Here is a 13939-nt window from a genome sequence, read left to right as displayed (position 1 = left end):
GCTATCTCTCTCTCTCCTCTCTCTCTTTGACCTTGGAGTAATGTAAGCTTATACTATCTCTCTCTTAGACCTTGGAGTAATGTAAGCTTATACTATCTCTCTCCTCTCTCTCTTAGACCTTGGAGTAATGTAAGCTTATACTATCTCTCTCCTCTCTCTCTTAGACCTTGGAGTAATGTAAGCTTATACTATCTCTCTCCTCTCTCTCTTAGACCTTGGAGTAATGTAAGCTTATACTATCTCTCTCCCCTCTCTCTCTCTTTGACCTTGGAGTAATGTAAGCTTATACTATCTCTCTCCTCTCTCTCTTAGACCTTGGAGTAATGTAAGCTTATACTATCTCTCTCCTCTCTCTCTTAGACCTTGGAGTAATGTAAGCTTATACTTTCTCTCTCCTCTCTCTCTTAGACCTTGGAGTAATGTAAGCTTATACTATCTCTCTCCTCTCTCTCTCTTAGACCTTGGAGTAATGTAAGCTTATACTCTCTCTCTCCTCTCTCTCTTTGACCTTGGAGTAATGTAAGCTTATACTATCTCTCTCCTCTCTCTCTCTTAGACCTTGGAGTAATGTAAGCTTATTCTCTCTCTCCTCTCTCTCTTTGACCTTGGAGTAATGTAAGCTTATACTATCTCTCTCCTCTCTCTCTCTTTGACCTTGGAGTAATGTAAGCACGTCTTCCTCTGAGTCTGACAATGTCTTTACATTGTCAGACTCAGAGGAAGACGTGCTTACATTACTCCAATGTCTACTAAATGACAAATGCAAAAAAACGAAATAATAATAATAATAAAATAAATGCATATAAACCGAAGTTCTATTGTGTGTTTAAGGTGTGCTAGTATAGAATATATAATGCTCAATATCAAACTTTACGTAACACGTATTGTTCGTATTGCTACTCCAATGACATGTACTACTGTATAGCAAAACAATAAAGACACCTTGACCACACACACACACACACACACACACACACACACACACACACACACACACACACACACACACACACACACACACACACACACACACACACAGCACTCGCACCAGCACTCATTCAAAATTCACTCTTACCTGAAGTAGCCTATACGCAAAACGCATCCCCTATTCAATTAACTAGCTTGACACTGCACTTGCACAACATCTTATTCAACGACAACAAAAAAATCCTAAGACAACCTTTGGGGCTGAGTGGCTAAATGTCATCAGATGGTGGTCCGTGGCTTAAATGCAGAACAGATAACCTTTACGACTTTTACGTGACAAGGGTTGAAAACCACTGCCCTAGAATGTATAGACAGGCTCATATCAAGTGCACACTTTGTATGGACAGGAAAAGTTTCCTGGCGTTTATCGCTATGGTTATTAACTGTGCAGTGGAGATCGGGAAAGGGAATGAAAATCGGAGAGAATGAAAATGATTCTGGACGCAGCAAGGAGATTTTTGAAGGTGCTGGATGACGTCAGTGGAGAGGACCTGGATAATGTGCTGAGAGAGGGATTCATGTCTACTCCGACTCTGGTGTAGGAAGCATTTAACAGAGTGGACAATGTTTGTGGGAGGGAATTATATTGAATAGACACTTTTATTTTTAGTAAGATATGGAAGGGGATCACTTTGGGTGGACTTTTGTTGTTTTGTAAATAGTAGTAAGAATATAGTTTAAATACTCCAAGAATCCAGTAGGTGGCGGTAATGCACTAAGTATGCCAACCGCCAATAAACCCCAAAAGAAGAAGTGCACACTTTAAAATCCTCTGGTAGCCACGCCCCCTCCCACCTCCACAGTCCACACACACCTGCTGCAAACAGACAGACACGAGCTCCTTAAAAAAAGAGTGAAATTAACAAATTATAACTTTATAACTTTACATCTCATGCAAGTTGAGAGTAAGCTGGGTTGTTATAGGAAGTGAAAACTGCTCAGTCACAAGTGTGTGACAGTTTGAAAGAGAAAATGCATCGTCATAACAAACTGCTTGCCCACTTTTTGTTTTTATTCTGCAGGTGAGCTACCTATGCTAAGCATTAACGTGTGTTTGTGTGTGTGCGCACGCGATAGTAAGTATGAGTGAGGGGGAGGGAGCTGAAATGAACAAACATAAATGTGCTGTGTGCCTGGGTCCTACACAACTATAGAATATATTTACTGACACAATGTTTTGTTTGGGGGGTCACAGCACCAAATCCTTGCATGAAACTTAATTCTTAACTGTTTGCCAATGATAGTTTAATTGAAAGTTGATATTGAACCAATTGCGTAACGTGTTAGAACCTGAAATGCACATCTAGATTTCTCTCTCAATTTATTTCAAGGCATACCCTAGTCCAGGCGTGTCCAAAGTCCCCACAGCTTCCTTCCTAAAAAATATTATTTATCCATTCGAAAAATACCATTATACTTCTATACGAACACCTACGTATACTAGCCTGTGTTATGACAGGATATTATAGGCTATGTACTGTATACTATAGGCTGTAGGCCTGTTGTAAGTGGAAGGATGCAGTATACAGGCTGTGTATGTTTGTCTGCTGTTGCTAGTGAGTTGTGACAGGGTTGAGTGTACATACAGTATGTGGCTCTTGGTCAGCTCACTTTCTTTCTTACCTACTTACTTGCTTACTTACTTACTTACTTACTTATACTCAAAGCTTATGTTGTCTGTTTCACAGGTACACCAGCCAGGGTGATGACCCCAGACCCCCAAGCTCAGCTTCTTCTCGGCCCTGAGTCCATTCTCCTGCGACATGGTGTGAATGCTGCACCCTAGAGCCCTAAATCCCTGACCACTGCACTACACCAGAATGCTATGTGCAGTAGACGCGTCCCCAAGGCGAGAAGAGTGAGATGGATGGCAGCCGGGAGAATGAGGCTGGTCAGTGCCATATTGATCCTGGGAGGAAAGTACTTAACCTGACTCCGCCAGATGGGGCAGCAGAGAGTCCACTCCTCCTGCTCCCATCTGGGAACTCTCAGGCAGACTTGATGCCCGGCCACAAAACGGCCTGGCCAATCAGCAGCAGCTAGAAGCTAGAAGCTGCTGCTAGAAGCTGCTAGAAGCTGCTGCTGATTGGCCAGGCCGTTTTGTGGCCGGGCATCAAGTCTGCCTGAGAGTTCCCAGATGGGAGCAGGAGGGGGGAACCCAGTGTACTCTCTGCTGCCCCATCTGGCGGAGTCAGGTTAGAAAGTACTGGCCAGTTAGCCGGATGTGTGGTGGATGGAGATCACTGCTGGAGGGCTCATCGTGAACTAGAGATGGGTTCCACAGTTTGACCCTGGCATCTCCACTTACACAAAGTCAAGTAGAAGACGGCTCAAGGTAGGAACTTGTTTTTGCTTCTTTGCTGCTGCTGCTGCTGCTGCTTGTGTTTTACGCATCGTGTGATTCAAGCTGCTGTAGGCCTACTGTCATTACTGTCATTTTGGGACCCAATGACTGGGTGGTGAATGCTGATGTGAATCTATATGTTGTGTTGCATCTGCCGTTGAAGGTGTGAGACAGTTGTTAGTTACATGTATGTGTATGTATGTGGCTCCTGATCACTCAATGCTAGATGCTTTGGGCTTTATATAACAGCCATCAATTCCAAATGTTCATTTTCAATTGAAGACGGATAAACAGTGTTGTGTTGTGTTGTGTTGTGTTGTGTTGTGTTGTGTTGTGTTGTGTTGTGTTGTGTTGTGTTGTGTTGTGTTGTGTTGTTGTGTTAACTTGTGAGTTGTTGTGACAGGGTGACTGTATTGGTTCATGACTGGCATGGTGGCAAAGAATGTCTCTATGTAGGCATTTTCTTTCTTTCTTTCTTTCTTTCTGAACAGTGAATATCTACTGCTTTGCAGTATAATTGTGACTCGTCATTGATTGGCCTTGTTTCTGTTTCTAGCTACCATGTACTAGTGGATAATATTTTCTGTGATTATCCCAAGTTAAGTTAAGCTGCAACCAAACCGCTCAAAAAGAGCACTTACAGGTGGCTGCAGTTGCTATAGCTGGACCCTGTAAATGTCTGAGCTTATGATTAGAAATCCATCAATCAAATATAGATACACAACTGTCATGGCAGGTATGTCCCAGCAGGGGGAGCCACAATCACAAGATGTAGGTTATTAAAACATGAAGCAATTTTGAAAAAAAATAAACACAGAATTGTATCATGCCGCCACACTCTCCTTTTGAATAAGTTGAAAGCCTTTTACAAGTCTTATTACTTCTTTCTTTTACAAAGCTCTTTATTGATTTTTACACCTAAAAACAGTATGTGACCAGTGATACATGAAACAGAGGTCTGTCTGAGTTGAGAGTAGACTGCATTTTCCATTGTAAAGTCAGGTTTATCTGGTCCCCATCTCCTCAGTTTTGGGTTCCTGCTGCACTTCCGAGCACTTTCATGATACAGTCAGATTTCACGCACGCACGCACGCACGCACGCACGCACGCACGCACGCACGCACGCACGCACGCACGCACGCACGCACGCACACACGCACACACGCACACAGCCACGCACACACGCACGCACACAATTGGGTAGGCCTATACATGTTCTTGTGAGTCATGTGAGATATGATGTGTCAATGCGTCAATCACAATTTTCATATTCCATTTCATGTCCCTGTAATTTGCTTCAATTCTATGTGTGGGCCCTATTTCTTACAAAAACACCATATAGGCCTATATCATTAATGCAACATCTGCATTATTAATGGGGGTTCTATACAGCCTCTATAAACTGCACCTCCAAAAGTGCTTTCACTTCTGGCACTAACACGAGTTGCAAAGGTCACGCAAACTCTTATTTCCCACACAGCAGCTACTAGCTTCCTCGTGTGTTCAATGTCAGAGTTGATATAGTAATCTCAAGCAAAGAAGAGGGCTGTATTCTTGACATCAAACTGTTTTGGGGTACTTTTGTCAAGTCATTTGACAAAAGACCTCTCTCTCAACAGTCTTTTGTCAAGACTGAAGCTGTGGAGCCCTCATTCAATGCCATTTTGATTACGCTTGCACCTCTTGGTTCTGCAACATCTCAATGTCACTACAAACCATAAACTTCTGACCTCCAAAAACAAAGTGATACGAGTCACGACTACTTCTTGGCCATAACCCATTCAGGACGGGAACCCCTTTTGGTGTTTTAAGCATTATGTTATACTTTAGCTACTGAAAAATAGCAGATCTACAAGCTCTGCTATTTTTGAAAAATCGTGACAATGTGTCGCAAACCTTTGAATATTCTTCAGAGCGAATGTTTTTAGCTCACATCTTTGCTTCTGGGGGGTCCCTGGAACAACATATGTTGAGATGGGGGTCTGCGGCCAAATACATATAGGCCTATCATTCTGGGGGTCCCTGACATCCCTGAAAAAGGTTGAGCACCAGTACACTGACATAGAAACATATAGGTTTTTCAGAAAACGTTTAGGATTTGATTTAGAATCGGACTCAGTGGGGTCACAGTGGCACAGTTGGTAGTGCTGTCGCCTCACAGCTAGAAGGCGCTGGGTTCGATTCCCGCTGGGGATGCTGTGGGTGCTGGCGGCGTGTTTCCTCCTCCACGTCATCAGTGCCCATACCCGAGGCAGGGTTGGCGAAAGGGCCTTTCTGTGTGGAGTTTGCATGTTCTCCACGTGTCCCCTAGGGTAGGTACCCTCACAAAAAACATGCAGTAATCCTGGTCTCTAAACTACCTCCCCCTGGCCAGCCGGTGCGCCTGATGGAGGGGAAAGGAACTGGTTGGAATAACGTCTTCCTTCCACGCGCTACGTCCAACCAGGGAAACTCCCCCCTGTCAGGTGTAAAGGAGCAACTTGGACACTCGGGCATGAAGGAAGCATGAGTTCAAGTCCGTTGCTCTCCCCAGGTTGGCGGAGGGTGTGTAGAGCCCAGGATCACATTAGATAATTGACACAGGGGTGAAAAATAGGTTACAAAATCGTGTGATGAAAATTATTATATAGAATCGGCCTCAGTCCTAAATGGGTGGCCTACATTATTCCATCACACTGCGCTAGTTTGGGATTGGTATTTTATTTAAGAGTATAATTTTATTCAATAGAGCTCCCAAGTCTGACGTAATTTACGCATCCTATACCTGGATCACAGTTTCTTGAGCGGTGCGACCCGCTCCAATACACAGCTTGTGATGGCCGCCTCAATGCTCTTCCAATGGGAGTCACATGGTTTGACCAAGCATTTGTGTTTGATGGAGGGGAGGGGGACAGAACACAGCCATCAAACACAATTGTTTGGTCAAACCATGTGACTCCCATTGGAAAAGCATTGAGGCGGCCATCAAACACAGGCAGAGCACTGAACATATGTTCTTTGTGTGAATGAGGCGTCTGTCTGTCTGTCTGTCTGTCTGTCTGTCTGTCTGTCTGTCTGTCCGTCCGTCCGTCCGTCCGTCCGTCCGTCCGTCCGTCCGTCCGTCCGTCCGTCCGTCCGTCCGTCCGTCCGTCCGTCCGTCCGTCCGTCCGTCCGTCCGTCCGTCCGTACTCTGTCACTTCTCAACCGTTTCGGACGCGGGAAGGCTCGCCGGAACCGGGCCGGCCCCCTGGGTGCGTTCCTGGGGATCTGGATGTTGCGGGGACCCCCACATAGTAGGCTACAGTTGCACCGCTCACTTCACACAGGTGTGATTTTCCCCCTGTTCTGAATTCCCATAGATACTGTATTCAGGTTGAAGTACTTGTCAGGTTGATTTTGATGGTTTCTAAGTGCAGTTTTACGTTGTATTTAGGAACTTTTGTTTCAAGTTCCCACATGTTAACATTGTTACAATGCCATTATACAATTATCAGAGAATAGCTTAACATTTCTTGAGTGTCAGCTCCCTTATGATGTATATGGAAAACCACAATTCACATTAATATAGTCTGTTTTAGCTAAAGTGTAAACCCGGATCTTTGTCTCCCCTGAGAGAGAGACATGTTAGGACAGACCCACAGCTGCAGGCCCTGTAGGGGTCCCTGTATGCTAATTAGATCAGCTGCTGATAGCAGGCCAGAACACCTATTGTGCCTCCTAGCTCTGTCCTTCCTGGTGACAATCACCTTATTTAGGCATGTTTTACCATTTGGTACAGGGGGGTGGGGTAACCTGAGACCACCTTTGCATTGATTGATTGATTGATTGATTGAAGAATGTATTAACAGTTTGCAGAATTACAGTACATTTCAAGCACAAACTCAATACAAAGGCTGTTAACTGTGAGTGGACGACCCAATTAAGCATTACACTTGTTTCCAATAGGGTCCACCATGTTCAAATCATCAAAACATTTAGAGACGTACAAATAGACACTTCTATAGACAGAACAGGAATTCATCATAAAGGAGGTAAAAAGGGAAAAGAAACATATACAGTGAGGGGAAAAAAGGGGTGGGCGGTGGGGGGGATTCACGTTCAGCTCCGTTAATTTGTTTGTTTTCCTTGGAGGAGCTGCGTTGGGTCCCCAAGTTGGCTCAGTGGCCATACCTTGAGTTGGCTGTGTGGCCGCGACCGTCTCTAGTGTTGTCCTTGCGTTCGTGTTTGAGGGATTCCGATTTTACAGGGGCCAGTTTCGAATTGCAGCCGTCCGTAGGTGCCCTTTGAGAGCGGTTTTGAAAGAGTCAAGGGATTTGCATGTCTTAATGACAGTTGGTAGGGCGTTCCACATTTTGGTGGCATAGGAGCGAAAAGAATTTAGTCCCTTGTTTGTGCCGAATCTGGGTTGTACATGGTTCGTTGCACTCCCTCTGGTGTTGTGGGTGTGGACTTCGTTAACATTAAGGAAGTATCTAGACAGGTACATGGGTATCTTGGTGGTGTATCGAATCTTGTGGACCAGACCCATTGCAAGATGCTGTACTCTGTCGTCGACCCTAAGCCATTCCAGCCTGTCGAAGTGGGCAGGGGTGAGGTGGGTTCGGGGGGCTAGGTCAAGTAGGAGCCTGACCAGTTTGTTTTGGGAAGTCTGGAGCCTGGTTTTAAGGGCTTTTGAGGTGCTGTGGTACCAGGAGGTGCATGCATAGTCAAAGAAACCCTGTACAAGGGCTCCTGTTAAGGTCTTCAAGGTGTTTTTGTTGACCAGTGAGGTGATCCTGTTGACCTTTTTGATTACATTGGTGGCCATTTTATCACCGGAAAGATTAGCCTCCAGGATGGAACCTAGGTAGGTAATTTCATCTTTACGTGTGATAACATTGTCACCCACTTTAACCAAGAAGCCATTTGCCTTGCTGAGATTACTATTAGAGCCAAAGAGAATGGATTCAGTTTTTCCCAGGTGTAAAGATAGTTTGTTATCAGCGAGCCAGGTGCAGATTCTACCGAGTTCAGAGCTGAGGGCATTTTCAACCTGCAGTTTGTCCCTGTCCGAGACCAGCAGTGCTGAGTCATCTGCGAACAGGAACAAGTTGCAGTCACAAGCTGAAGTCATGTCGTTTACATATATTAGGAACAGTAGAGGCCCTAGTATGCTTCCTTGTGGAACGCCACAGCTCACTGGGAGGGGGGGGACAGTGTTCCGTTCACTTCCACCATCTGTTCTCTCCCCTCCAGGTAGGATTGCATCCAGCTCACTGATGTGCTATCGAAACCAATTGCTTTTAGCTTGTTAACCAGTATGGAGTGGTTCACGGTGTCAAAAGCCTTTTGGAGGTCCAGCATGACCATGCCGCAGTATTTGCCAGCGTCCACCTCTTGTTTGATGTGGTCGCTCAAGTAGAGAAGGCATGTGTCAGTGGAGTGGGATGTTCTGAAGCCAGATTGGAACTCGTACAATAATTTATTAGTGGCAAGATACTTTTCAACCTGTTCATAGACTATTTTTTCCATCACTTTCGAGATGGAACTAAGAATAGAAATAGGGCGGTAGTTGCCGGGGTCTAATTTACTCCCTTTCTTGTGCAAGGGGGTTACTTTGGCCAGTTTGAAATCTTGGGGGACCTGTCCCTGTTTGATGGAGAGGTTTACTATGTGGGTGATGATTGGAGCTATAGAGATGGCTGAGTCTCTGAGAAATTTGGAGGGAATGTTGTCATGGCCTGTGGCCTTGTGGGGTTGGAGGGCACTCAGTTTCTTAATTACCTCATCAGTTGTTACCATAACTAGTTTAAAATCGTCTTTACAAACACCTAGGTTTCTGTAGAAGGTTGTAATGTGCTCTACACCAAAGAGCCCAGAGTGGGAGGGCAGTTTGTTAACCAGAGTTGTTGCTATGTTTGTAAAGAAGATATTCAAGTAGTTGGCCACATCAAGGTTGTCAGTGATGAGATGAGAGTGTTGTCCGATTTGATGTTTATGTTTGAAAACCTGGTTTTTAGTTTCTGACCATAGCCTAGTTGATTGTTTAGTAGCTTCCAGAGCTCATGAGGATTGTTTTTGTTTTCCTGTGCTTTATCATTGATGAAGTTACTTTTAGCTGATTTGGTCATGGCAGTTACACTGTTTCTTAGCTTGATTCGTTGGGTATTTAGGTTGTTCAAACGAGCTTGGCGAACACTGTCGAAGCGCTTGGCTAGCTTTGACTTGCATTTTAGAAATTCAGAGCATTTTTTGTCTCTGACTTTCATTGCAGCCAGTATGTCCGAATTCATCCATGGTTCCGAGCGGGTTTTGCCCCTGGTGGTTCTCAAAGGAGCCATGTTGTTCAGTACTGATGTATATTTGTGTGCTTTTAAGCTCATCGGACCAATCCAGACTCTCCAATACTTGGTTAAAGACCTCACTAGAGTAGTTTTTGAGGTCCCTTGATATGACTGTTTTGTGGCAGCCGGTCTTAAGTTTTTGTATTTTGCGGGTACAGAATATCATAAAATGATCACTAAGCCCACATACAATAACCCCTTTCTTGGAGATTCTGGATTTGTCCGAGGACAGAATGAGATCAATGACAGTTTGAGTAGAATCACACACTCTAGTGGGTTGGGTAATTAGTTGACTGACACTATGTAGATCACAGAACTTACTGAATGACTTAAACACAGGTGCTTCCTTACGTTGCATGTCTGTATTGTAGTCGCCAATCAGGATTTTCTCTACACATTCCTCCTCAGCTAAGCACCCCTCAAGTATATCATAGAACCCATGTTGGTCAGGCGGTCTGTAGACGGTGCCCACTAATACCGATATAGCCTTTTTGAAAATTAATTCAACCCACACAGTTTCAATTTCATCATGCTGGAAAATACTGGACACGCATGTCCTCCCAGTTCAGCCTTTTAATACCAGACATAATGTATACATAATAGACACTGCCATGCTTAATTTTATGAGCACTGTTTGAGTTAATTTAGAAAATTGGGGCTGCTGGCTATTTAGAGCAGGGGCTAATGAATTCTGGTTTACATAGAAGTCAGTCAATTGGCTTTGTGGGGAGAAACACCATTCCCCCCCCCTGTTCCTGCCTATATATATATACACAATCAACCCGCCTAAATATTACAATTTCTCATTTATATCTTTGTGAACCACAGTTGCTCTGTGCCCTGCACTCATAAAAAAACGTCTTCCCTTTTCTGTAATTTAATTGTAGTGTTCTTCTGGTGTTCTCAACTCAAAAGTCTTCAGAGCATGATCGGAACATGAACAAAAAAGGACCCAACAATATCAAATTAAGTCACTCACAAATGCATGTATACCACTTTAAATAACGTACGGAAGTCGAAGGAAACAAGCTTCCTCAGTGTTTCTGAGACATATAGGGGTGTGAAATCTGGTTTTAAAATGGCGAACACATGCACGTCACACTTAGTGTGTGAAGTGTGAACATGCTAGAATCTGTTAGGCTTTTTTTGGCTTATTAACCTATAAGCCAAAAATCACCAGGGTTTTATCTATATCTCTGATAGTAGGCTAATCATCACGTAGTCACTCACTATACTGTAGTTTTTTCAGGGGTCGGCAACAGGCGGCCCGCGGGCCAAAATTGGCCCCCCAGAAATAATATCTGGCCCGTGAGATAATTTTGAGTTTTTTTTTTTTTTTTTTTTTTTATAAAGTCCCACGTTAGCGACCATATTTACAATATGAAAACTGTCACTTAGACAATGTAGGTTACACACCGCTGGAATTAAACATGGAACCTGCAGGCAGCATTAGTTGAGTAATTCATTGTATATGTGTTGGACGTTCGTTGTGCTAATGATAAACGGACAGGTGCTGCCAGTGGGATCCTCCTGCTGCTTAACGACGACACTGTTCTGTGACTAGGTGTACTAGTGTAGCTTTGCATCTGCCCGTGTGAAAGCAGCATAACGTCGTGTCAGCACCATATTTTTCCAGCAAAAAAAAAAGAAAAAAGTTGATTTATATTGGTCAAATAGACCCGAATTAGACCCGAATTAGACCGAATTAGACCCGAATTAGACCCGAAATTTTTCGCGCACGCGCGCTGCGCGCACGCACGCGCCAGACGGCCGGCCCGCGATGGAATGTCTGGGAATAATATTGGCCCGAGGACAATCTCAGTTGACGACCCCTGGTATAGAGTTTTTCTTCAGTAAAAGTCTCCCCGTCCCTCCACCTCTTAAATAAACAGAAAATACATGTTCGGGTGAGTTGCCATTTTTCAACCAATCAGGAGAGCGTAACAGCTTTTGCAGTTCCAATTTCGTCTCATTTCTTTGTGTCACCACTTTCACCAATTCCACATACGTAGTTTAATCAGTAGAATTATTACATAAAGAGTTGAATAATGCTCTTGTCAAGTAAAGTTCTATTAAAAGCTTTCATAAAAAAACAGGGTTAAAATACAGCTATATAATATTGCACCACTACTTTCTCTCTACAGCGGCTAGACCAAACAGGGTTAAAATACAGCTATATAATATTGCACTACTTTCTCTCTACAGCGGCTAGACCAAAATCAGCTTCATCAAAAATAGCAGCTCTAGAAGCTCATCACCTTGTGACGCGTTGTGAACTTGTAGATTTGCTATTTTCGAAGAATGTCTGACTATTTTCTCAGAACCTTCACATATTATGACTTTGACCTATTATGAGAATAATAATGCTATGGATTCACGTGGTTAAAGACTAACAATACGAATATAAGAAGATAAAAAAAAATAAAAGCAAACAATCAAAAACAAATGGCATATATAACAAAATAGAATGACATAATGTATCTTCACCTTATTGGGTCATTTTGATTTTTTTTTTAGCATATAATCTTTTCATTTAATGAAGGGGATGCCTGGCTTTTTGGCCAGACCCGTCCGCGGAAGGCAAAAGAAAAAATTGCCACCGGCAGATTGGCGTCTGGCCACTGCAAGGCTAAACAGAAGGAAGACACAGAGGTCTAAAACCCAGTTCGTCACATGTCCGACACATGCAGTTGCAACTTGCAACCAGTTGTAACAAGTTGCAGTGGTCTGACTCTGAATTGACCCATAGCAGGTAGGCACAATTTTGGGATAATATTGTGGTTGCAAGTTGTGACTGTGGTTGTCAATTGCGAAGTGGACTGGGCTTTAGCCTTTCATGATCAGAGCCATTCTTGAGACTATCGGGAGCTTGGGCAAAAAAAATCCCATGAGGTCTTTCTGATTGACTTGAATGAGCCCTTGTGGAGCGTTAATGCTCTGAGCCCTGCTGATCCCCCAAAATGTATTTGGCCGCAACCCCCATCTAAAGGTCTTTATGTCAGAGACCCCCAAGAGGTTTTTTTAAAAGTCTAAATTATAATTACTTTGGAACCGCACCACTGGAACCACACCAATGACTCCTAGGGGCCCCCGCACCACACTTTGAGAACTTCTGCACTATCTTCACTGTGAAAATAGCTGGTCTACAAGCTCACAATGCATCGTGTTGTGACGCAATGTGGGCTTGTAGATCTACTATTTTCGCATAATGTTCGTCCCCAGAATAGGGTCACTAGGGTTCAAGTTGTGAAAGCCAAATGAATAACATGCTAAAGCATCATAGTTGGTGGTTTGTGTTAAAGTGGTTATAGGTACAACATGTAGTATACTTCAAGATGTTTTTTTTTTAGTTTTTAAAATTTTCACTACTAATTACTGCTGTAGCAGAAGAACACTGAACTGCAGTTTCATCAATGAAGTGAACACAACCATCACTTAGTCTCACAGATTGAGAGCCTTGTACCTGAACATCCCCCATTAACCCATGTTCCAGGGTTAGCCCCGTGACGGTAGGCTGCACAATTCCAGTCTTCATCATTACGAGGATATCCACTGTCCCAGTACCTGCACAATAAACAATGTATTTATTTAACCACATCCACTCAGTCACTAGAATAAAGTGACTTTGATAGACTTTGATTACAATGAAAACATGTCAAATGTCTCACTCTGTTGTCAGTGGTGTTCCATCCACCCACGTCCAGCTGCCCTCATTCCTGGTCAGACCAATCCATGATCTATAAACCACCCCAGTCCTCAATCCTCTGATGAATACCTGATTATTTGTACATGTTTGAATCATCATTAATTCTATTCAATACACTTCTTCACTATAATCATTGACGCACATATGGGCGCACGAGCGCGCGCGCGCGCACACACACACACACACACACACACACACACACACACACACACACACACACACACACACACACACACACACACACACACACACACACACACACACACACACTAACCTGTTCTTCTATACTGTTAATGACCACCAGATCAGCTCCTTGACTCTGACATTCTTCTCTACTTTGCTGCCATGTTTTCCATTCAGTAGTTCTGTAGTAACAGCTGCATCCAAACTTCTTCCATCCACTGGGACACGACTTGTCTAAAAACATCAAACAGGAGATTTACTGATGGATTTTCAATGTACTGACAATCAATTCTAAACACATAGTTGTAATAATAATAGTAGTCAGAGATGTATAGTGGAGGGTAGAACTATTCATATACTTTATCAATGGTGTTTTCTACTCCATACATTTACTCAATTACACGTTTCTGGTATTTT

At 43.5% G+C, this 13939-nt stretch overlaps 1 protein-coding gene across 1 annotated transcript in view; it reads right to left on the bottom strand.

Annotated features, from left to right (window-relative positions):
* Nucleotides 1-12936: 12936 nt before the first annotated feature.
* LOC306924492 (uncharacterized protein) overlaps nucleotides 12937-13939 on the bottom strand; it is a 3043-nt gene continuing 2040 nt past the window's right edge. Inside the window, exons 4-6 of the mRNA XM_079503012.1 lie at nucleotides 13614-13756; nucleotides 13302-13408; nucleotides 12937-13197 (exon numbers count right to left, since the gene is read on the bottom strand). Of these exons, the coding sequence (XP_079359138.1) occupies nucleotides 13065-13197; nucleotides 13302-13408; nucleotides 13614-13756 (383 nt within the window). The 3' untranslated portion in view covers nucleotides 12937-13064. The remainder of the gene's footprint in view (nucleotides 13198-13301; nucleotides 13409-13613; nucleotides 13757-13939) is intronic.

The sequence above is a fragment of the Electrona antarctica genome (genome assembly GCF_951216825.1).
Source record: "Electrona antarctica genome assembly, chromosome: 6".
Lineage (NCBI taxonomy): Eukaryota > Metazoa > Chordata > Actinopteri > Myctophiformes > Myctophidae > Electrona > Electrona antarctica.
The sequence above is the reverse complement of the archived record's forward strand: the minus strand, read 5'-3'. Positions and strand labels throughout refer to the sequence as shown.